The sequence below is a fragment of the Pelophylax lessonae genome (genome assembly GCF_965119305.1).
Source record: "Pelophylax lessonae genome assembly, chromosome: 1".
NCBI classification, from domain to species: Eukaryota; Metazoa; Chordata; class Amphibia; order Anura; family Ranidae; genus Pelophylax; species Pelophylax lessonae.
The window spans coordinates 344,558,918-344,585,006 of NC_138768.1; the positions used below are offsets into that span (position 1 = coordinate 344,558,918).

Genomic DNA, 26,089 nt, shown 5'->3' on the forward strand with positions numbered 1-26,089 from the left:
GGGACGAGCACCGAGTGTCCGAGGGACCTGACCTCGTCCTGAAGTGTCCGGAGCTTGTCTTCCGGCAGGAAGACCTTCGCTTGAGCAGAGTCCAGGATCATCCCCAGGTAGGGAAGACGAACCGACGGACACAACGTTGATTTTGGAAAATTTACCGTCCAACCAAACTCCTGCAGAGTCTGCATCATGGTGGACAGGTCGTTCACCAGGCCCTGACTGGTCGCAGACCGAAGCAAGATATCGTCCAGATATCCCAAGACAGACGCCCTGGGCTCTCAATAAAGCCAGGACCGGCGCAAGCACCTTGGTGAAAACCCGCGGAGCCGAAGGGTAACGCCACGAATTGGTAATGATCCTCCGCAATGGCGAATCGAAGGTACCTCTGGTGACCCTCGAAAATGGGGATGTGAAGGTACACATCCTTCAGATCGATGGAGGCCATGAATTCCCCCGGACTCAGGGCAGCCACCACTGAGCGTAGGGATTCCATGCGGAACTTGCGAACCCGCACAAAACGGTTCAGAGCTTTCAAGTCCAGAATCGGACGTACCTTGCCCTCCTTCCTGGGCACAGTGAACAGATTGGAGTAGAACCCCCGAAATCTGTCCCGATGAGGCACCAGGTGCAGGTCCTGCAAACGCTCCGGAGACAGCTGAAGATTTGAGGGAAAAAATCTGCTCGCCGGCCGAGAGAGAAACTCGATCTTGTATCCAGATCTAACGATTTCCTGAACCCACCTGTCCCGAATGCGGGCCAGCCAGGGTTGAAGAAAACCGAGCAAACGTCCCCCCACCCCAGAACCGGGTGAGGGCACCCCTTCAGGCCAAATTGGTATGGGCAGCGGACCCGGACTGGCCGGACTTCTGCTTACCTGCCCACGGATTCTTCTGGGAGCCTTGGCCCTTGAAGGGCTTGCCCTTGTATTGTGACCGAAAGGCACGAAAGGACCCCTGAGAGGGCCTAAACGAGGTATTCTTACCGCGAACAAACTTATTCTTGTGAGTTTGGGGTAAAAGTGCTCTTACCCCCGGAAATTCTTTAACAGAGTATCCAAAGACTCGCCAAAAAGGCGAGATCCCGCGTAGGGAAGATTAGCTAGAGTCTTGCGAGAGGATTGGTCAACCGACCAACATTTCAGCCATATCAGGCGACGGTTCAACACCGCTACACTGGAGAGACGTGCAGCCAAAGGGACTAAATCCAAGTCCGCATCGCACAAATACATGACACCCTGATGAATTTGATCTACCATAGCCAATGTTGTCGGCGGAGCAGAGTCAGCCACCAGGGTGCGCCTGAGCACCTGCGTCCAATCCGCAATAGCTTGGGCTGCCATAATGGAAGCAAAAATAGGCTTCAGCATAGAACCAGCAACCGTATAAGTAGGATGGGCCAGAGACTCCAATCTCCTGTCCGTAGGGTCCCGGAACAACCGGGGTATCCTCAGCAGGAATCGCAGTAGATTTATTCAAAACTGCCACCGCGTGATCCACCTGAGGCGGCACACACCAACGCTCATCAGTGGTGGGTGTAAATGGATAACGCAGCTTGAACTTACTAGGCACAGTAAAGGGCTTCTTTAAATTGCGCCATTGCTCATCAACAGCGCGCTGAAATTTCCGCAGGGCAGGGAAAAACCTGCGCTGATTTGAGTTTCCTTTTCGTCCCATAAGAGGACATCAAAACAGGAGGACATGGTTCATCCTTCAGATGCAGTGTTTCCTTGAGAAGTAATCAACTCATCCATGAGTGCAAGCTCTTCAGGCGAGCCAGGGGGAGAAGTATCAATTCCTTCTACCTCAGCCTCCCCCTCAGACCCCACAAGGTCCAGAGATGAACGAGACCCTGAGAAGGGCACTCCAGCCATAGCAGCCCCATCGCCCTCTGAATAGAGGAAATAGATAACCTGGGCCGTTTTGCGGATCGATCAGCCATTAGCATCTGCACCGGAGAGGCCAAGGTCGCTACAACAGAAGCCAGATCAGCCCCCTCGGGGGATGCAGCAGCCCCTTGGCCCCCCACCAGGGTGGGAGGAAACTTGCAATCCTGAGAATCCATGCCCCAGTATCAACTGAAGTAAAGGACTGCCCCTTTAAGACCGCAGCGAGCGCAGCCCACCGCACACTACTGTATGTACCGACCCCCGCAGGGAGAAGGAGCACTGAGCAAGGAAATACAGGATAAGGAAGGTAAAACCTGGAGAGAGCACACAGCTGCAGCCACCGATCGCTGTTCCAGTGAAAAAGGAAGTGATGCAATGACTGACCGCCCTATATAGCCTATGAAGGCTTCACAAACATGGCCGCTCGGCTGTGGGAAGCTAGGCAATAAGAAAATGGCGCCGACATGTGCTTGCAGGAGCGATTGCCGCCAAAAGGGCGGCGTTTGGCGCCAAAATACCGCGCTGTACCACACAGGGCCGGTCACCACAGTTTGCTGAGAAAAATGGCGGGCCGCATCAGCGGTCGCCGCACAGCATGTCTGAGCCCAGTCTGCCCCATACATCTCACACAGCAGAGCGGGAGAGCCCCCCCCCCCGCAGCCCACAGAAAGGCAGCTATCACAGCAACTGACAGGGAGCTCAGCAGTCACACAGACATGCGGGTCACACAGTCACAGACTGACACCCAAACGACAGGTCCCCACATAGAAACTTACTTACCATTCCGGATGGCGTGGGGAGCCTTCTCTAGCGATCAAAACCGCTGTACTGAGGACGGAGTGTCGCAGCCAGGACGCAGTGGACTGCGGTGCGAAACCGCAAATGGCGTCGGTGAGGTAGCCACCTCACAGGCAGCATCCCTGCAGCGAACAGGGATGGGTCGTTCAATATGCCAGGAAAACCTGAGCTGAACGCTCGATGGCAGGCTGGGGAAACCCCTGGCTCTCAGCCCTGGGATCCAGGGTGGCCAGTCCGAGACCCAGCTCCGCATGATCATCTTCATCCGAAGAAAACTAAACTAATGCTGAGAAAAAAACAGCTAAGTAAAAGAAAGAGAAAAATACTTGAAATAAAATCAAAAAAGATGATAGAAGGCCGAGACTGAAAGCCCCAGCACAGTAACAGCCAGCTACTCCTAAGCTAGGCAATTGAAAACTGAGTTGAGAATGCTGGAAGCAGGGGAGGTATTGACTGAGGGGACCACCCCCTAGGGGTGTGATATGCTAAAAGCTTTGATATTAAACAAATCTTGTTGCCTAGCTACTCCTGCGGAGCAAAGGTCAATTACCCCATTGGTGAAGATGATGAGGCGGCGACTGTCGGGAGGTCGTAAGAAAAAGGATTTTTGTAAGATCTCACCGTAAAAATTCTCTGATGTCCATTGACAGACGCAGCACCCGTTCCTCTGATGGGGATGGGTTTTTTGTCTTCACTGCTTGCAACAAAACTGATGTGCTGGGCTGCGTCTGAGGGTTCTCTGGAGGGACATCCCCGTGGGCGTGTATATGTAAAAACTTTAACGTACTGCCTAGACTACCCCTGCAGGTGGCAACATAGCCCACACAGCTCATGAAGATGAGGCTGCGTCTGTCAATGGACATCAGAGAAAAAGATTTTACGGTAGGATCTTACAAAAATATTTTCTGGAGAACCGACAGCACCAAATTAAGGTCCCAATGTAGCAACGTCGGTCGCACCGGAGGTGCCAAGTGTTGCACCCCCTGGATAGAGTTACGTACCAGGGAATGGGTGGCCAACGGCCTTTGGAAGAAAATTGACAAGGCCAATTTTTGATCAACTTCCCGTTGAAGGAAGGCCAAGATCCGAGCCACCGAGTAAGAGCGAGGAGGAACCCCAAGAGATTCACACCACGCAATATACGACTTTCACGTACGATGATAGATCTTTCTAGAAGTCGCTTTTCTTGCTTTAAGCTTGAGTGGGGATAACTGAAGCAGACAATCCCCTGTCCTTCAGCACCTGGCTTTCAACAGCCAAGCCGTCAAAGCTAGCGACTAAAGCAGGATCATGGAAAATTGGCCCTTGAGACAGTAGATCCTCCCTGAGAGGAAGTTTTCAAGAAACATCTGCGACTAGCCTGACCAGGTCAGCGTACCAAGCTTGGCAAGTCAGTCTGGAGCCGCAAAAAATGACAAGAATACCTTCTGACTCGATCCTGCGAAGAGATTTTGGCAGCAACGAGAGGGGGAAAGGCATACACATCAGTTGATACTGACCCCACTGAGCCACCAGCACGTCTGTGGCATCTGCCAGAGGGTCCCCAAGAGCGGGCCACAAATCTCTGCATTCTCCTGTTGATCCAAGACGCCAACAGATCTACTTCTGGAATGCCCCAACGAAGGCACAACTGCTGGAACACCTCCAGATGGAGAGAACTCCCCTTGATCCAAAGTCTGTTGACTGAGGTAATCCGCCTGCCAATTTGCCACTCCTGGAATGTGAACAGCGGAGAGAGCCGGAACAAAGCATTCTGCCCATCAAAGGCTGCAAGGACACCTCTGGTGCCCCTTGGTGACTGCCACGACGTGGCTTGTATCATTGTCCGATTGAATGCGCACTGGACAGCCCTGAAGGTACTCTGTCCAGTGGACTAGGCAAAGCCTGATCGCTCTCAGCTCCAGAACATGATCGGTAACCTGGGATTCTTCCAGGGACCAAACTCCCTGAGCAGAAAGCTTGCAGAGAACACCTCCCCACCCGGACAGACTGGCATCCGTGTTGACAACTGTCCAATATGGGGGGGGGGGCATTTTCCTAGTTTGAGCGCTGGGGACTGAAGCCACCATATCAGGGACCCCCTGGTCACCTGGCTCAGCTGGATCTGGTTGTCAAGGGAATTTGGATCTTTGTTCCATTTGAGAAGGATTTCCTTTTGGAGGAATCTCGTGTGGAACTGAGCGAAAGACCACCTCGAAGGACAACACCATCAGTCCCAGAACTCTTACAAGTCCAAAGGGATGACCATTCACTGGACAGAAATAGCTGAATCGCAGTCTGGAGTTTGTCTGGAGGAAGAAACCCCCTGGCTGAGGAGGAGTCCAAAGTCAGGCCCAGATAATCCAGTCTCAGGGACGACTTCTGTAGGTTCAGAAACCTGAACTCCTCCAGAGTTCTTCGGGTGATCGCCAAGTTTGTCACCAGCGGTGGGAATGGATGGAAATCATTTCAGCAGGGCATGCAGGCAGCAGCACAGCCTTCTGATTGTAATTGCAGATACAGGGCAGGTCAGGGTTAATAATGGTATTATTGACAGTATCAGTGACAGTGTGGAATTGTGTGGAATCAGTCTCTCACTCTCGGGACTCACAGTGGTGCAGTGGTGGTAGGAGGACTAGGAGCCGGTAGAACACAGCCATACAGTGACTCACTCGACTTCCTTGCAGCCCACACGTTCAGTCTCCGCCCTGCAGCTAGTTTTCTTCAATGGCACAGCGAACCAATCACGCCGTGAGTAGCAGCACAGCAAACCAATCAGGTGTGCAGGCACTCGTGATTGGTTAGCTGTGCAGCTGCTCACGGCGCGCTGCTCACTGCTGAACGTGTGGGACGGATGTAATCACTGTGAGTCCTCCTCCTCCCCCCGCCGAGTCCCGACTTCTCCCTGCGTATACTAAACATCGTGTCTTCGGCGATATGAATATCGCCCACGACCGCAGAACGATAGTCGATATATCGACTATCGTTCAGCCCTAATCGAAGCTCGATCTTGTAACCTGACCGTATGACCTCGTGTACCCACTTTTGTTCCTGGGATAGCCACAGGTCCGGGACCTGGCAAAGACGTCCCCCACCCCAGGGAGGGGAGGAGAGCGAGAATTGCTTTTCAGATTAGGTTGCCCCCTCACCACCTTTTAAGCTGCTTAAATGTTGCACTACCGCTTCCTAAACGTGAGGAGTACAACTGACGCAGCTTTGAAGTAAAGCCTGATGGCATGTGTACACCCCAGGCTGCTGCCTTCCCAGGTAAGGGGGGGGGGGGAGTGGTGGTGGGGAAGAGAGGGGGTGTAGGGTGGTAAAAAAATGCAGCTAGGCCACATTTTTACCCCCCCAAACCACAAGTGTAACCGAGGCCTGAGTCTACTTCGCACCCTGAAACCTCGTACAATACAATCCTAACTGTTCTAAACCATACCCCCTCTAACTAGAAAATTTGCTTATTGCCGACTGCTCACCGGACAGGTTCCTTTCTAGTCAGACTGGCATTTTATTTTTTAAACTCCTTTCCTAAGAAGAGCAGCACATATCCTAATGGATAAGGTTGAGAAGTTCAAGTCCTACTATCCAATGCTTTACTAACTAGAACAAGGATGACTTGACAATATACACTGCAAACTGATATAGTAAAATTTGCCACAGATGATCTGGAACTGGTAACAATACACACCCGCTCATCTACAATATATACTATGTTAAAGGCTAAGTTCTCATCTTTCTAAAGTCCAGCTTCCCCATGTACCAATATACCATTATTTTACCGGTGTTTGCAAAAAATAAAGGATTTCCTATATTCTAGGGCAGGCTTTAGCCTCCAGTTTCTTGTATAGAAAAACGCCATGACTTCCTGCTATCTGTCCTTTGGGACAGGGAAACTGTTGACGAAGTAGTTCAGCAGCTGACCGCATTAACACACTGCACCTGCCCTCCAGGAGACTGCTCGCACTCACCTCTAACTACAATATAAGCAGTCATTGTCAGCAAGCACCATTCTCCCAGAATACACAGCCAGCATTTTCCTCTGCTAATCAGTTTGTACCTTGCCTTCTTGCATAGATCATATATTTGGCAGAGTACGCAGGAACAGAGCGATCACATAACAGCCTATGTGGAGCAGAGATGTAGTACTGAGAAATAGTACAGTGTGTTCCTGGAGGAACTCCCTATACACTGTACAATCTCCTTTAGATCTACCATCAACTATGTAGTGCAAGGGCCTGCCTAATTGGCTACCGAGTGACAGGACACCTATAAAAATACTGTAGTTTTGGAGTAACTAGAAACCTTCTCACTAGATCGTTTCCATACAAATGGGCGGACGACGGGGTTACTTACCTAGGCATAACCCTCACCAGATCCACCAACCTCCTATTCCAGGCAAATTTCCTCCCCTTCAAACTCCAACTATCGAAAGAACTTCAGAACCTAGCGAAATTTGAGTTGACATGGTCGGGGGCGACTAGCCGCCTTTAAAATGTGTACACTACCCAAACTGCTGTACCTTTTCAGGTCAATTCCCATCCCCATCCCCAGATCGTTCCTACTAGCTTTGCAGTCGATGGTGTCCCGCCATTTATGGCAGGGGAAGCGTGCCCGTTGTGCGAGGGGGATATTAATGAAGTCTAGAGAAGCAGGGGGAGCCTCTGTGCCCAACCTGGAAGAGTACTACCTGGCAACCGTCCTTTCGCAACTTCGCACATGGTTCCAGAGCTCCCCAGACACTGTCTGGGGGAAACTGGAACAACATCTAGCTCCTCGCGGAGACCTCGTCTCATGGCTCTGTAGTAGGCAAACTAGGGACAAGGTCCCGGCGTACTTGCCTCCGACCGTCAGAGCTTCGATCGCGGCATGGCTGCGACTGACACACTCGCGATGGAAATTCACCCCGCTCACGACTATTTCTCTACCTATACGTAGCCTCCTCCAGGTAGTCCCAGACATGAATCTGGGTCACTGGACAGACCATGGAATCACCACTCTAGACGCCCTATATACTGGTGGTATCCTTAAATCTTTCCCACAACTGTCTTCGGAGTTCCATATCCCCAAGACCGAATGGTATAGACATGTCCAAATCAAATCCTGCCTGCAGCGCAATCCCCAATTCAGGGCCAACATCCCGAAGAGAATTTGGGAATTCCTCACGTCTTCCTCTCAGAGGGCGAAGGGTATCTCCACTATCTATCCTATTTTAAGCGAAAAAGGCGTTTTCTCCAAGTCTCCTCCCCTGCTCAAATGGGAACGAGATTTGGGGGGAGTCCTTCTCCCCTCAACAGTGGTCCAAGGCCCTATCCCTGAGTAGTAAAGCCTCCTTGAGTGCCTCCATTAGAGAAATGCACCTTAAAATTCCACTTAGATGGTACCTCACACCTGACATAATAGCGAAGTTCCATAACGACACTCCTCCGACATGCTGGCGTTCCTGCGGCAAAATAGGCACTATTAAACATCTGTTGTGGGACTGCCCACCAATCCGCGCCCTCTGGTCTGAGGTTTTCCAGCTGCTAACCTCTATTACTCAGCTACCCCTGAACCCGACACCGGAACTGGGACTTTTGAACTTGACCATAGAGACTATCCCAAGACCGCTCCGTAAACTAGTACTGAACGTCCTATTCGCAACTAGACTGAGTATTACTAGAAAATGGAAGAATAGCCAACCCCCTTCCCTCCAGGACATCGTCCACACCACCCAACTGCACCACACGTACGAGTTGCTTGTAACCCCCAATTGTGAGTCTTACCGTAAGGAAAAGGACTTATGGTCCAACTGGGACCACTGGTATAATCTGAATATTTGTGTGTAATTTGATTGACGGCCGCTAGATGGCGCACTCCCACTGTTATGTGATTTCCAATGGAATAGAGTGAAGTAGTCATGCTCCAACCCCCCATTTGATACCTGTTATGGATGATGTAAGATTTTCAGTTTAAGGGATACTGTTTTACGATTATTACCTGTTTGCTGTTTCACAAAAGCTGTTACACGTATTATTATTATACATACCTGCTTATTGTTATACCCCGTTTGAAAAATTTTCAATAAAAAAGATTTGAAATGAAAAATACTGTAGTTTTGGTAAAGTTAAGGCAGGCCATACTATTACCTTGTTGCCCAAACAATTTAAAAAAAAAAAAAAAAAAAAAAAAAAAAAAAAAAAAAAAAAATCGGGCCAAATTTCCCCATCCACGCTGATATGGATGGGGGAAATCATTCCAACTGAGCTATTGTACTCTGCTGGCAGAATACAAATGATCAGTGTGTTGCCGGCTATAGCTGGCAACACCGATTTTTTTTTTTCCCTCTCAAACAGGCTAGCAAGTTGTACACAAATCAATCAACTTGTGTACAGTCCTAGCCCCATACATGGATTCAAATTCAGCAAGGATCAGACAAAATTTCAATCCATGCATGGCCACTTTTATGAACCACTATTTAGGCTTTTGGTGCCATTAACTGTTAACGGGACCCCAAATGCGAAAGCAAACATGCATTTTGGCATGTGGAAAAAAATGTGCGACAAACGCTGTAAAAACATTTAGCAAGACATGCAAAGCGCAAGCAGCCAAAAAAGCCCACAAGCTACTTTTCTGCCTGTAGGAGAGTTCTTGAATCAATGGGCTGCCCTATGTATGTTGCAGGAAAGCTCCCACTCCACTAGGTGTGAATAGAGCCTGAAAGTATTATTCTTGTATAAACACAGATTCAGACAGTTGTTTTCATTCACTCCCTACCATGTACTTTTATAAAGCTGTCTGTACACTGTGCAATCTGTACAATTTCCTTTCGATTTACCAAAACTAAGGAACAGGATGACCCATCTGAACAATCCATTTAATTTGCATCAAATCAGGCAGGCCATTGCACTACATCCAGTCAGGTCCATAAATATTGGGACATCGACAATTCTAATCTTTTTGGCTCTATACACCACAATGGATTTGACATTTAACAATTTGTGCTTTAAATGCTGACTTTCATCTTCAATTTGAGGGTATTTGCATCCAAATCAGGTGAACGGTGTAGGAATTACAACAGTTTGTATATGCGCCTCCCACTTTTTAAAAGGGACCAAAAGTAATGGGACAGATTAACAATCATAAATCAAAACTTAATACTTGGTTGCAAATCCTTTGCAGTCAATTACAGCCTGAAGTCTGGAACGTATAGACTCACCAGACGCTGGGTTTCATCCGTGGTGATGCTCTGCCAGGCCTCTACTGCAACTGTCTTCCAGTTCCTGCTTGTTCTTGGGGCATTTTCCCTTCAGTTTTGTTTTCAGCAAGTGAAATGAATGCTCAATCGGATTCAGGTTAGGTGATTGACTTGGCCATTGCATAAAACATTCCACTTGTCCCTTAAACTCTTTGGTTGCTTTCGCAGTATGCTTTGGGTCATTGTCCATCTGCACTGTGAAGCACCGTCCAATGAGTTCTGAAGCATTTGGCTGAATATGAGCAAATATTGCCCGAAACACTTCAGAATTCATCCTGCTGCTTTTGTCAGCAGTCACATCATCATTAAATACAACCAGTTCCATTGGCAGCCATACATGCCCACGCCATGACACTACCACCACCATGCTTCCACGAGGAGGTGGTGGTAGGCTTTGGATCATGAGCAGTTCCTTCTCCATATTTTTCTCTTCCCATCACTCTGGTAGAAGTTGATCTTTGTCTCATCTGTCCATAGGATGTTGTTCCAGAACTGTGAAAGCTTTAGATGTTTGGCAAACTCTAATCTGGCCTGTTTTTGAGGCTCACCAATGGTTTACATCTTGTGGTGAACCCTCTGTATTCACTCTGTTGAAGTCTTCTCTTGATTGTTGACTTTGACACATACACCTACCTCCTGGAGAGTGTTCATGATTTGGCCAACAGATGTTAAGGGTTTTTCTTCACCAGGGAAGGAATTATTAGGTAACCCACCACAGTTTCCCATGGTCTTCCGGGTCTTTTGGTGTTGCTGAGCTCACCGGTGCGTTCTTTAAGGATGTTCCAAACAGTTGATTTGGCCACACCTAATGTTTTTGGTATCTGATGGGTTGGTTTTGTTTTTTCAGCCTAATGATGGCTTGCTTCCCTGATAGCGACAGCTCTTTGGATCTCATATTGAGAGTTGACAGCAACAGATTCCAAATGCAAATATCACACTTGAAATTAACTCTGGACCTTTTATCTGCTCCTTGTAAATGGGATAATGAGGGAATAACACCTGGCCATGGAACAGCTGAGCAGCCAATTGTCCCATTACTTTTGGTCCCTTAAAAAGTGGGAGGCATATATACAGACTGTTGTAATTCCTACACCGTTCACCTGATTTGGATGCAAATACCCTCAAATTAAAGCTGAAAGTCTGCAGGTAAAGCACATCTTGGGTTTGTTTAATTTCAAATACATTGTGGTGGTGTATAGAGCCAAAAAGATTAGAATTGTGTTGATGTCCCAATATGGACCCGACTGTAGCTGATGGAAAATCTGAAGGAGATTGTACAGTATATGGCCACCTACACTGTAGTGCATTATGGGATATGAAGTTTCCTGGAAGGTCATATAATGAGGACAAGTTTTAGAACGCATTTGTTTTAAAAAATTTTGAAAAGGCTTTGATTGCCAAAAGTGAAATTTTGCCTGAAAAAAGGTCAACTTAGCCTTTAAAATGTACATTGTCTAAAATTCTTACCCTGATACATATAAACCAGATGGAGACCCATACCTGATCACTTGCACAAAACAGCAATGACTACCATCTACATTGCCTAGAATTATCTAATCTACAAATCGGTTACACAATTTACACAGTCTTGCAGGATTTATGGCTTATACCAGCATGCAGCGCTCATCCTTTATACATTAAAAATTAAAGAGAAATACTAAAGCATTGCCCAGTCCCACAACCCACTGCCAACAGGCAACGAGGACATGCAGCCAAAACTGCTCAATCTTTTTCAAAGCATTTGAGCCTCACAGCCCACCAGTGGGATATTGAGGTACTGAATGCATCCCGCACAGTTACAGTGTAAACCACTCACAGCCTAATGGAATTCGGTCTTACGTACAGCCTATAAAAGGTCTATCGTTTTGAAACAAATAAAGCATTGTATGTGCCTTAAACAGCATCGTTCATGGTAGATTTATCAATCTTGGATAGAAGTACGGACACAGCAAGTATTAAAAACTGTACCATTACCAGGGTGGGAGTGTGAAAAGTCTTAGGTTACAACATGGGTCTAAGCACTAGAAGCTCTGCATTGACCATAAGTGTGTGCGCCTACCTTCATAGTCCTACCCTACTCCGTAAGAAGTTGCTGAAAGTTAGTGGGTTCAGTACTCCTGATCTGCAAGCTTTTAAGTCAGTGACTTGGAAAATGCTAGTTGTCTGGTTATTCAAATACCAGCTTCTAATTTTTTCAGAGGGAGAAGTCAGTAATGATACCCACCACTTTTCTCACTACAGTTTTCCTTTAAGGGCGTTATCAAGGAGCTCCTTTACCAGAAGCATTCAAGGATAATCAATACATCCAGATACCATCTTAAAGTAGAAGAAAAAACCCTATTACTTTCAGCCAAGGAAGCCACCATCTTGGCCTCTGATCTTCAACTGCTATGATGCTACACGTGATCAGTTATGACACCAGCCATTGGATGGTTTGAGTTTGGTTGAGAGCACAACCAATTTGACAGTTATGTTTACGGCAAATGCCGGGAATGTAACTTTTTTTAAACTGTTACATCTATGGGTTTACAGTTTTAAGCCAGCCATAAACAGAGTTACTTCCTAGAAGCTATACTAGAAAACTAAACATTGACAGACCGCAGATAGCATTACCTAGGTAAAGCATGCAAATATGATTTACAAAAAAAAAAAAAAAAAAAAAAAAAAAAAAAGGGAAAGAACTTCACAAACCTTATTTTTACATCGCAGGATTATCCACAAATAATTCACCCCTTCTGAATCTGAGTAATTTTTTTAAAACCTTTCCAACTCAGAAAACCCTCCCCTGTACCACCTTTCAGACTACCACCTTGCTAGCCTCTTTATTGATGTATTAAACAGAAGCAGAATGCATAGAAATCTCTACTTGCACTTGGTATTCCAGTGAAATCATAGGACTGTAGGCCAAAAGAGTGCTGCCCATCAATTGGTGGGGTTCAGTAAAGGTCAACTAAGAAACAACATTTACACATTGCGATGTGAAAATCTTACCTTTAAGCATTTGCAAAGATTTGCTGTAAAACACAGATCGAATAACTTACATCAGCATATTTAGACTTGTGGATCACCACAGCTTTAGAAGGCACGGAAGACTCAGGCTTGCGGAGGTTGAAATCAGTTTTTGGCCTGCTTTGGTCCATCATAGATTTCCATTCATCCAATGACATCTCCCTAGGAGAATCTTCAAAGCCCTCTTCGGAGACCCTAAAAACGCAGACATGAGCAGTGTTCCATAGGTCCAAAAGGTAAAACTCATTTGCAGTCATAAATTGCTTGCTTACTTGACATCTTGTTCCTCCTCTGATGCCTCAAGAGGTTCAGCATTTTCTACATTCTCTGCAGGTACAGGCACTTCCTCACTAAGAGAAGATGAGGAATTCTAAAGTTAAGACATTGCGCAAGCTTTAGAGACAGACATTACACCACTTGAACACAAGCCTTCCACTTGAACACAAAGCTTCCAATATTTATCCAAGAGGCATTGTTTATGCTTCCAATACACTGAAAAGTGCAATACACTATCAAAATGTAGCTAGTTGTCTAGCCTACAATATATGGTCTTTCCTATCAAGTATATTACAGATGCCCAAATAGTTGAACATTTTGGTGAAGAATCTTAAAATGACACAATGTGGGTAATACAAAGAATGGTATATAGGTCTATGTGACAAAATGTATGAACTCCCAAAAAGCCTGAAGTATGAGATAGCAATGTGTTTAATATATTCTTGTTGTATTTTTAATGAAGACTTATCGTAGGAGTTACAAGGTTTTCAAACTTGCATACTATTGCCACTTTAAGCCACAGATCAACTCGCTTTTCACACGCAAAAAAGAAAATAAAATTTCTGTAAAATCTTACCGTAAAATTCCTTTGAGTCCTGACAGTCGCCGCCCACTCATACAGTCTTCACTTATGGGCATTGACCCCTTATCCACAGGAGTAAGCTAGGCAGAAGATTTTTTTTTTTTTTTGTGTGTTAACAAACACACTTTGCATAGACACCTACAGGGGGCTGTCCCTCTGGTCCAATACCCCCGGCTAGCCTCATTCCCAATTCAGTTTGGTAGCAAGCAGTAGATATAGTCCATGAACCACAAAAGAGGGGTGGGGGCGGCGACTGTCAAAAGGACCTAGAGAAAGGAATTTTGCGGTAAGATTTTACAAAAATTCTGTCTTATGTCCTCTACAGTCTCCGCCCACTCAAAGTCATCACTTATGGGATGTCCCAAAGCAGTGTAGACATGAGGGGTGGGAAACGCAACCGTCTCAAGGCAACGAAGAACCCAAGGTCAGATAAAAACCTTATCTGAACCAGAAAGGTAACCCACTGGGCAACAGGAAAGCTCAACAGGAGTGAACAAACCCAGGAAGGTAAAATAACCAAGGGGGGAAAACCCCCACAGGAGGGGACAGGATAAAACGCCATGTCACCCCCAAAGTACTGCCACACTCAGAACTTTGCGGCCAAAGGAGGCATCTGCCTATGCCGAAACATCAAGTTCGTAAACTTTGTAAAGGTATGTACTGACTACCAGGTCGCCGCTTAGCACACCCGGGACACCGACGCCTGATGGCGAAAAGCCCAAAATGCACCAACCGCACAGAAGAGTGCGCCGTGACAGGGAAGGGCGGAACCCGTTCCCTAGGCGAATAAGCCTGTACAATCGTCTGTCTGAACCAGACAGGAATGGCTGCCGCAGACGCAGCCATACCCTTCCGAGGCCCTCCGGAAGGGCAAAAGGAGAATCCGACTTTCTGAAGGATGCAGTAGACCGGAAACCCTGGTCGCCCTGACCACATCCAAGGAATGCAAGGCATACTCTGTAGGATTAGACACAGCGAAAGCAAAACAATGTCCTCATGGAGATGGATTTCAGACACCACCTTCGGAATGAAGGATTGAGGAGGTTGCAAGACCACCTTATCCCTATGAATCACCAGGTAGGGGGAGCGGCAAGATATGACCGCCATCTCCGACACTCTGCAAGCAGATGTGATCGCCGCCAGAAAGGCGACTTTCCGTGACAGTAGAGGCAGAGGAATCTCCCGGATGTTCTCAAAGGGAGGACGTTGCAAAACGGACAGAACCAAAATTCAAGTCCCTAGGGGTTAAGGGCGCCCTCTGAAGAGGGGCCCGATGACGCATCCCCTGAATAGTGGCGCGAATCAAGGAATTTGACGTCAAGGGGCGCTGGGAAAGAATGGCCAGCGCAGATAGCTGACCCTTAATAGTGGTCAGTGCAAGACGTAGGTCCACACCGTATTGCAGGAAGGCCAACACCCTAGCCACCGAAACGTAGTGAGGATGGAAACCCTGTGATCACATCAGGCGAAGCAAGCCTTCCAGGTACGATAATAAATCTTACCGGACGAGGCCTTCCTAATTCTGAGCAAGGTAGGAGTGACCACCGACTAGAGACCCCGATCTCTCAAGATCTGGCTTTTAACAACCACGCCGTCAAAGCAGGATGGAAGATCAGCCCGACAACAGATCGTCTCGTAAGGGGAGTCGCCAGGGAGACTCAACGACCATTTGCATGAAGTCCGCGTACCAAGACAGACGCGGCCAGTCCAGGCCCCCAGGACCACCAACCTCGGTTCCGAGACCAACCTGCGAAGGAACCGTGACAACTGGATCAGAGGGAAGGCATAAATCAGGCGATACCGATTCCAGGGCACCACCAGCGTGTCCGAGGCGGCTGCCAGAGGATCGCGTGTTCTGCCACACGCCTTCCCATCTTTAGATATGGCTCGCCATCGCCCACACAGCATCGGAAACACCTCCAGGTGTAGGGACCATTCCCCCTGGTCTGGCGTCTGGCGACACAGATAGTCGGCCTGCCAGTGTTTCATACCCGGAATGTGAACTGCCGAAACCCGCGTCTCGGCCCAAGGCAAAACCTCGGCCACTTCCTTGGCCGCCCGGGCACTCCTGGTGCCCCTTTGGTAAAGTACACCACCACAATGGTGTTGTCCACCTGCACCCGCACATGGTGACCCTGAAGACGATCCTTCCAACGGAGCAAACAGTCTGATCATACTCAGTTCCAAGGCATGTAATCGGTAGGGAGGATTCCTCCTCCAACCAAGTGCCCTGGGCAGACAATGTGCCCAGAACGCCACACCAGCCCAACAGGCTGGCATCTGTGGTGAACACCTTTCAAAACAATGGCCGGAAGAAATTCCCTTCTGCCAGAGCCGGAGACTGGAACCACCACAGAAGGTCCGCTCTGACCCAGTGACTCAAAGATATCCTCCTGTCCAAGGACTGAGGATGCCTGTCCCACCTGGCTAGGATCCCTGCTTGCAGAGATCGTGTGTGGAACTGTGCAAATGGTATCGCCTCGAAGACTGACACCATCAATCCTAGGGACCGCATGCAGGTCCTGAGTGATGAGGATGCGTTGTCCCTGAGGGACCCGACCTCGTTCCGCAGAGTCCAGGGTATGTCCTCCGGCAGCAAAACTTGCATGGGCGGAGTCCAGGACCATTCCCAGATAAAGGGAGACGAACAGAAGGGAGCAATGTCGACTTCTGAAAGTTGATGGCCCACCCTAACTCATGGAGCGTCTGAACCGTGGTTGGCAGATCGCGCAACAGGGTTGAACTGGAACTCTACCTTAACAGGAGATCGTCCAGATATCCAAGGAATGCGATCCCCTGTGCCCGCAACAGGGCCAGAACAGGAGCCAAAGCGAGACCGAAAGGTAACGCCACGAACTGATAACACTCCTCCGCGATTACGAATCGGAGGTACCCCTGCTGACCCTCGAATACAAGGCTGTGTAGAAACGCATCCTTAAGGTCGATTAAAGCCAGGAATCTCCCGGGCTCAGAGAGGCCACCACCGATCAGAGGGATTCCATACGGAATTTTGGAACCCGCACAAAGCGGTTTAGAAACTTTTTAGGTCCAGAATCGGACACACCTTGCCCTCCTTTCAGGGCATCATGAACAGATTTGAGTAAAAACCCCCGAAAACCTGTCCCGATGTGACCCCAGGACGATCACTCCCTGGGCGAGGAGACCCTGAACCGCCCGTTGGAGATCTGAGAAACGATCCGGGGTCAATGAAGATTTGAGGAAAAGAATCTGTCTGCCGGGCACGATCAAAAATTTGATCTTGTACCCCGAGCGAATGAGGTCCTGAACCCGTCTGTCCTGAATGGCTGACGGGGCTGTCGTGCCAGAGTGGGGGGCTATAGACTTGCCCGCCCAAGGCTGCTTCTGGCCACCAGAGGGCCTTGAAGGATTCGCCCTTGTCATGTGCCTTAAAAAGCATGAAAGGACCCCCCCCCCCCGTTAGGTTTAAAGGAAGGGTCACGCTTACCGCAGAAAAGAAAATTACCCTTGGACGCATGGGGCAGCAGAGTGCTCTTACCCCCAGTGACCCCCTTCACCAACTCGTCCAGGGAGTCCCCAAAAAGGCAATTCCCTGCATAAGGGATGTCAGACACAGTCTTCCTGGAAGTCTGGTCGCCGACCAGCTCTACAGCCACACAAGGCGACGGATTATCACTGCAACAGCAGATAAGCTTAAGGCTAAAGAGGCCTCATCCAAGGCCGCAACACATAGGCATAAAACCGCCTGAACAATTTGGTCCACCATCTCCAAAGTAGCAGGAGGGGTGGAATCAGCCACAAGGGTGCGTCTGAGCACTTTAGTCCACTCCACCACAGCCTGAGAGACCATTACTGAAGCGAACACGGGCTTCAGCAAGGAACCTGCCACCACATAGGAGTGGCGGGCAAGAGATTCCACCCGCCTATCCGCCGGGTCTCTAAGCACCGGATAAGCCACCATGGGCATCAGAATGGCCTTGTGCAATCTGGATACCGTGTGGTCCACCTTAGGGGCCAGGTACCACAAAGGTGCGCTTTAAATTGCACCATTGTTCGTTCACAGTTTTTCGTGAAACTCAGCAGGACAGGGAAATACCCGAGCCGCTTTCTGGGTTCTACGGGTCCCAAAAGATGACCGCTTACTCGGCGGATGGGGCTCATCCTCTAAGAGTAACCTTAACAGCACCAATAAGTGCAGACATAGCAGCTCTTTCTTTGGCTGACCCAGCGGGGGAATCATCCCCCTCATCGTCCTCCCACCTCCCCTGCTGAATGAGAGGACTGAGACCCTTCAGGGGGCGCACAGTCCGTGGCAACCATATCTAGCTCAGAATCAGAAGACTGAGACAGTCTGGGCCGTGTTCTAGCAGTCCGCTCAGACATCAACAGATTCACTTAGACGCCAAAGTCACAAGTGCACAGTAAAAAAAGGAGCCCATAGCAGAGGATTCAGGCATACCTGAACCCTCCACCAGCGCTGGGGGGGGGGGGCATGCTGCCCTGGGACTCCAAAAACCTACTTAAAATTTTTTTTGGCGCTGGCCCTTTAAAATCAGTGTCAGCCGCTAGAGGCCCAACAGCAGCCTGAGCTACCCAAAAATGGCTGCCAAAAGAAAGCAATGGGGAGGCATCGGGAAAATGGCCGTTGAGCCCTGTTAATAAAAACAGTGCCACACGCAAGATGGCGCCCGAAGGGTGCAAATTACACTTCTAAAATGGCTGCTGACTGCCCTTCACTGAAGCCAGAGCTGACTGCCCACATCCAAAATGGCGGCCCCACGAATCTTACATCGCGGCGGCCATTAACTAAGTCTGTACCCCAAAGTGACACTCCCTAGGGGCTCAAGGACCCCCCGCACACCCCCACAGTGCGGTATAACCGCAGATAGCACCCCAGCAAGCACCGTGAGGGAGACAGGGATCACACGGACAGACATGAGGGGGGGGGATCACACAGACTGCCATCCCCAGGAGAGAAGGCCCCACACACACACCCAGCATACAGGAGAGAAGGCCCCACACACACACCCCCAGCATACGTCACAAACCGAGGGGGGTAGCATGGTACTCACCGATCCATGCGATTTGGTGGATGCCACTCTGCGGCGGGAAGCCTCCCACCCCGGGTGGTGGGGGTGCCGTCAGCCAAAACAGGATGTTTTTCGCTGGCTTTGTCCGAGGACAGGGACAGGTGGTTTGCGAGGCCTGAGCTTACGCATAGCCTGCTAAATGCTCGATGGCGGGCTGGGTTTCCGTAAGGCTCTAGTACAACCAGTCCGACTCCCAGCTCCGCAAACGCTGTAGTCTTCTGAAGTCTGACTAACAAAGCACAGGAACAAATAAAAAGATATCAGTGCAGAAAAACATAAAACGTAAGAAAAGGCTGAGACTGTAGCCCATCTTACTCCCAACTAGGCAAAAGACAAACTGAATTGGGAATGAGGCTAGCCAGGGGTATTGGACCAGAGGGAAAGCCCCCTGTAGGTGTGTCTATGCAAATTTTTGTGTTTTTAATCTTCTGCCTAGCTTACTCATGTGGATAAGAGGTCAATACCCATAAGTGAAGACTGTATGATGAGTGGGCGGCGACAGTCCGAGGACGTAAGAGAAATTCAGATGTTGCACATCTTTCTGCAAGATAATTTGATATTTAAACAGAGCGTAAACCTGAAAGTGTTCAGCAGCTTTTCACATTACACAGAACATTAGGGCCCCTTTGCACACAGGATGCTCTATCTGCAGTGGGCTGCTCCTCACGTTTTAGTGCACCCAGGAGGGACAGGTCCTGCATGTAGCCCTGATGCCTGCAAGCTGTCAGTCTAAGGCAGGCTGAGTGTGGTACTCTCGTTAAGGGCCCCATCATTCAGGGACTAATGCCCAGAAGGAAGGGAGAAGCACACTGCAGCTAGACCCCTTCCAGTGAGTGTGTGTATATATATATATATATATATATATATATATATATATATATATATATATATATATATATATATATATAGACAGATTATAGCCAGGCGATCTGTGGCTCTCCAGCTGTTCTTAGGCCTCTGTTCTACAAGGTGCACTGGATTTGTACCTTAACAGTAAAGAGCTACATTTTCTATTAGTGAACTTCTTTAAACAGGGTTGCACATCTGAAGCTGGCCACATACAGTGTGTTTATGCAGTACCTGAAAGCATCTTTAATTGAGCCCCAGTTGTGAGGTCCACCTCCTCCCCTCTTGTCTTCTGCTTTTACTCTACTACAGACAAAGAAACATTGGCTTTAAGCTAAAGAATGGTCAGTCTCAGCATGAAATTTCTAACATGACAAAAGATCAATACAGTATGCAACCCAACCCAGTTATTTGCAAACAGAGGTTTGTGTAATAGGATGATTGACATAACATGACGAGCAGAAGGCAGAACTAATGTGCAAGAAACAGGTGTCCAGTACATCATAGGTAATGTTTTAGATGTCACATTGTAGTGGAGGACATTGCTGGGTCCCACCAATGGCTCTGCCCAGGTTACATACAGCAAAGTGATTGCGATCACAGTTATTATACAGGTTTGCAATTTTGTGCAAAAAATGTATATCCTTTTTAGGTTATGATGCATGTATATAAAGTGAGTTTTTGCCCAGTTTTTAGGGAGCTTTGAAATCGTGTGACTTCATATGAAGTCGGCAATCTTGGGTCCTCCTTTGTGTGCCCCTATAGCAATCTGTTGTGGGGGCTAAGGTTTGGCCTGGCTCCTTAGCCAGGCTGTGTGTCCATAGACACGGCACTCCTCTGCCCCACACTCTGCTCACAGGATTTGCTGCCCGACCCACCTTCGAGAAGAGGCAGGGGAGAAGGACTGCAAATGGGCACAACGCTGGATCAATACAAGACTTGGATTAAGTGTTTTTGAAGTCACTCATTTTTTTTTTAAAAGCACAAGACTAATATTCCACATAAGTACTTTTCACGGTCTGTCCATAAAGCATTAGCAAGAAAGGGAACCAGCTTAAGCAACATGCACAGCATTTTGAGATCCATTGGAACACATCCTAAATTCCTACTGGCAGTGTTACTAGTATATCCCATGACAAATGTATCCTAGGCACTGCAGAAGCACATCAACCAGTAACTACCAAAATAGTGCAGTTTGTAAATTTACATGGTTTTAGATAAAAGTCACAAAAGTACAATGGCTGAACAATTCGAGTTTACCAGATACACAATTCCTCCAAACAGAATGGAAGTTTAGATGTACAGAACTTGCAGCTACTCCAGATGTATCACTTAGTGCCCAATGGCCTACCTTGCACATAAAGTAGAGGCTTCCGTGGTAATGATGAATACAATACTGCACAATCACTTCTAATGTTGTATGATGCAGAAAATACTCTACAGTCACATTTGGACCTGGTTGTCTAAGGTGGTGTGTCATATGTTCAGAAGTGGTATGAAATGTGTCTATCCAGGAGGATAATTTTACCATGGAGTATAAATTATGCAATGAAACACGGTGGAAAACAAGACTCTAAACAAGCACAGCAGAAGTTCATGCATCATTAATGGAAACTGTATATAAAGATGCAACATAATCACTCCTGCTAATGTGTAACCCTGCTTGTATAAATCACAAGTACATCTGCATAAACCCTTCATTTGGTCAAAGAAATCAGAACAGAAATGAACACCACTGCGTTGGTTTTACCAGCCTATCCTGTTCTTTTAAATATGCATTGGTCACAATAATTTAAAAAAAAAAAAAAAAATTGGATTTTTGTACTTCCAGTAAAATTCTCCCCCCCGTCGTTCATCGGCAGACGCAGCTTCATATCAAAGACCGTTGGGATGTCCCAAAGCAGTTCATGAGTTCATGAGGGGGTGGGAAGAAAATGCAAAAAGAACGTAAATCCCAAGGGCTCAATGTAGCCAGCCGGGTAATATGGAGCTCAACCAGAAACAACTGGAGCTCAAAAACATATACCCTGAAAGAGAACAAAAAATATTCTCTAAACAGCAGCCTGCAAAACCTTGCGGCCAAAGAAAGCATCCGAAGATGCAAACACATCTTTGTAGAATTTCGTGAACGTATGCACAGACAACCAAGTTGCCGCCTTGCAAACTTGCATCACTGATGCCAAAAAAGCCCAAGAGGCATTCAGCGCTCTAGTAGAATGCGCCTTAACTGGGAAAGGAGGAACCTGACCCTTCAGAAAATAAGCCTGAACAACAGTCTCCCTGATCCATCTGGAAAAGGTAGCAGCAGACACAGCCAATGCTTTACGAGGTCCCTCAGTAAGGACAAAAAGATCATTGTCTAAAAGACTCAGTGGTCCCCAGGTAAACCCTGATCGCCTGAACCACATCCAAAGAATGCAAGGCAATTTCCTTGGGATGCTTGGGCCTGGGACAGAGTGAAGGCAGCACAATGTCTTCAAATGAAAATCAGAAACCACCTTATGAAGAAAAGACAGATTTGGTTGAGTAACACTTTTATCTCTGCAAAGGCTGGGGATTCTTCCACAGGAACCAGAGTAGACTTATTCAGCCTGGAAAACGGGTGATCCACCTTTGGTGGCACAGTGCACCTAGTGGAAACTACATCTGCAAAAGGAAACTGCATCTGCAAAAAAGGATAACAGCGTTTAAAGTCCTTAGGCACCACTAGCATGTGGTTGATGCGCCGCCATTGTTCATTGACAATATCGTCAAAAAACGCCGGACAAGGAGACACCTTGCCCGATTTTCAGGAGCCAAAAGAAACCTGCAAACCTGATGCTGCAGATTCATCTGCTAATTTTAAAGTTTCCCACACTGAAACTATAAGTGCTTCCACCAAGGCGTGTTCCCGTGCAATGGCTGATGAGGACAGGTCCTCTTCACCATCAGAATCCAAAGAAACTGACCCCTCAGGGTGGAGTAAGTGCCATATCTGCCTCAGAATCTGAGGAAACTACAGAGGGAGGTGAAGGCAGAGGGCGTTTGCGGCTAGCAACGCTTTTACATACAAAAATCTACCTTTACAGCAGTCTTGGAAAGCCTGGTGTCAATTGCAGACAGGGGCTGGAACCCAGAAGTTCTGCAGCCACTCCTAGGGGGGGGTCTTCAGGTGAAAGAGTACCCTGGGACTCCATATTACACCGATATGAATAAAACTGAATTTTTGGTAAAATCTTACCTGTAAAATTCTCTGAGTCCTCCGACAGTCGCCGCCACCTCCAAGTCATCACTGTTGGGCATTTACTTCCGCTCCGCAGGAGTAGCTAGGCATAAAGACTTAGTCAAAAGAACAAAGGCATTTGCATATACACACCCATGGGGGCTGTCCCATCTGGTCAATACCCCCCTGCAGTGACCACTCCCAACTCAGTTTGGTAGCATAGCAGTAGGTAATAGGAACACAACCCCAAAAGAGAGGCAGCGACTGTCGGAGGACTCTTACAGGTAAAATTTTTACAAAAATTCAGTTCTTACGTCCTCCGACAGTCGCCGCCGCCTCTAAGTCATCACTGTTGGGACCCAAAGCAGTATAGACATGAGGGGTGGGAGACGCAACCGTAGAAAAGGCAATGCAGTACCCACATCAGAGAAAGGAATCTTACATGCACCGTAAGAGAACCTTCTGGGCAACAGAAAAAAATGCTCAACAGGAGCAACAGCCCAGGAAAGCAAATACCAACAGCCAGGGACCCATAAAAAAAAAAAAAAAAAAAAAAAAAAAAAAAGGGTTCTTCATGGCACTGCCGCACTGAGAACCTTGCGGCCAAAGGAGGCATCAACTGATGCCAGAACATCTACTTTGTAGAACTTGGAAAAAGTGTGCACTGACGACCAAGTCGCAGCCTTGCACACCTGGGCCACCGAGGCCCGATGCCAATAGGCCCAGGACGCACTCACAGATCTGGTAGAGTGCGCCTTAACAAGGAAGGGTGGAACCCGTTCAAGGCGTAAGCCTGTTCAATGGTCTGTCTGATCCATTTGGCAATAGTCGCAGCAGATGCAGCCATGCCCTTCTGAGGTCCCTCAGGAAGGACAAAAAGTGAATCCGTCTTCCGAAAGGATTCCGTAGACGACAGGTAAACTCCCAATCGCCCTGACATCCAAGGAATGCAGAGCAACCTCCTTAGGATGCTTAGGCTTCGTACAAAGCGAAGGCAGGACAATGTCCTCATTAATGTGGAACAAGAGACCACCTTAGGAAGAAAGGAGGGATGCGGACGCAAGACCACCTTATCACGGTGAATCACCAAGTACGGAAAACGGCAAGATAACGCTGCCAGTTCAGACACCCTGCGAGCCGAAGTGATCGCCACCAAAAAGGCAACGATATATCCCGAATGTTTTCAAAGGGAGCACGCTGTAACACGGACAGAACCAAGTTCAAGTCCCATGGCGGTAAGGGCTCCTTCCTGGGAGCCAAATGTCGCACACCTTGAATGAAGGTGCGAACCAGAGAATGAGACGCCACAGGGCGTTGAAAAAGAATAGCCAGTGTGGACACCTGGCCCTTGATCGTGGCCAGCGCCAGTCCACACCAGACTGGAGGAAGGCCAACACTCTCGACACCAAGTACGAGCGAGGGGAGAACCCCCTGGACTCACACCAGGCGAAATAGGCCTTCCAGGCACGGTAATCGATTTTACCAGAGGAGGTTTTCCTAGCCTTGACAAGGGTAGGAATGACCTCAGAGGAGAGATCTCTGTCCCTTAGGACCCGAGTCTCAACAGCAAGGCCGTTAAGCCAGCGACTGTAAAGCAGGATGGAAGATCGGACCCCGAGAAAGGAGATCTTCCCGCAGAGGCAGTCGCCATGGAGGCGCCACTGCCAGGAGAACAACGTTGGCGTACCAGGACCGGCGTGGCCAGTCTGGAGCCACCAGGTGCGGTGATTCGGAGGAAAGGCATACAGACGATACTTATGCCAAGGGGCCACTAACGCATCCGCCAGCGGATCGCACGTTATTGCCACTAATCTTTCCACCTTTCGGTTTAGCCGAGATGCGAACAGATCCACGTCCAGGTATCCCCACTTCGCACACAGCATTTGGAAGACCTCCGGGTGTAGGGACCATTCCCCCTGGTCCAGGGTCTGGCGGCTCAGATAGTCGGCCAGCCAATTCCACACCCGGAATGTGAACTGCTGAGATCGCCGGGACATGAGTCTCGGCCCAAGACAGAATGTCGGTCACCTCCCGGGCCACCCGAGCACTCCTGGTGCCCCCTTGGTGGTTGATGTAAGCCACCGCGGTAGCATTGTCAGTCTGTACCCGGACAGGACGGCCCCGCAGACGGCCTGACCACTGGAAGAGACAGTTTTATCGCTCGCAATTCCAGCACATTTATCGGGAGGGAGGACTCAGACAAGCTGCCCAGGACTCCACCCCAGCCCGACAGGCTGGCATCCGTGGTAATCACTGTCCACACCAACGGACGGAAGGATTTGCTTTCCACCACCGACGGGGACCGGAGCCACCACAGAAGAGCCAATCTGGTCTGGCGACTCAAGGAGATCCTCACATCCAGGGACTGAGGCAGTCTGTCCCACCTGGCCAGGATCTCCGCATGGAGAGCCCGCATATGAAACTGAGCAAAGGGTATCGCCTCAAAGCAGATACCATCAACCCCAGGCCCCGCATACAGGTCCTGAGTGACGAGGACGGGTTGTCCCTGAGGGACCTGATCTCGTCCTGCAAGGTCCAGAGCTTGTACTACGGCAAAAACACCCTTGCCTGAGCAGAGTCCAGAATCATTCCCAGATAGGGAGGACGAACCGATGGAGATAACGTCGATTTCTGAACGTTGATGGTCCATCTGAACTCCTGGAGCGTCTGTACCGTGGTGGACAGATCGCGCACTAGGTCCTGGCTGGCACGTGATCTCAGAAGTAGATCGTCCAGGTAACCCAAGACCGCAATGCCCTGTGCCCTCAGCAGGCCCAGAACCGGCGCCAACACTTTAGTAAAAACCCTTGGTGCCGAAGCGAGACCGAAAGGTAACGCCACAAACTGGTAGTGGTCCTCTGCGATAGCAAACCGAAGGTACCGCTGATGACCCTCGAAAATGGGGATGTGCAGGTACGCATCTTTTAGATCTATCGAGGCCAGGAATTCTCCTGGACTCAAGGAGGCCACCACCGAACGGAGAGACTCCATACGGAACTGCCGAACACGCATGAAGCGGTTCAGCGCTTTCAGGTCCAGAATAGGACGCACTTTGCCCTCCTTTCTGGGCACAGTGAACAGATTTGAATAAAACCCCCGAAACCTGTCCCGATGAGGCACCGGGACAATCACCTCCTGAGCAAGAAGGTCCTGTACCGCTTGGTGCAGGTCCTGCAGACGCCCCGGAGGCAAATGAAGATTTGAGGGAAAG

General features: G+C 48.6%; 1 protein-coding gene across 1 annotated transcript in view; it reads right to left on the minus strand.

Moving 5' to 3' along the window:
- Positions 1-26,089, minus strand: part of HABP4 (hyaluronan binding protein 4) — a gene marked incomplete at its 3' end in the record, with an annotated part of 81,867 nt that overhangs the window by 15,301 nt on the left and 40,477 nt on the right. Inside the window, exons 5-7 of the mRNA XM_082244903.1 lie at positions 19,911-19,982; positions 13,175-13,252; positions 12,935-13,097 (exon numbers count right to left, since the gene is read on the minus strand). Of these exons, the coding sequence (XP_082101029.1) occupies positions 12,935-13,097; positions 13,175-13,252; positions 19,911-19,982 (313 nt within the window). The remainder of the gene's footprint in view (positions 1-12,934; positions 13,098-13,174; positions 13,253-19,910; positions 19,983-26,089) is intronic.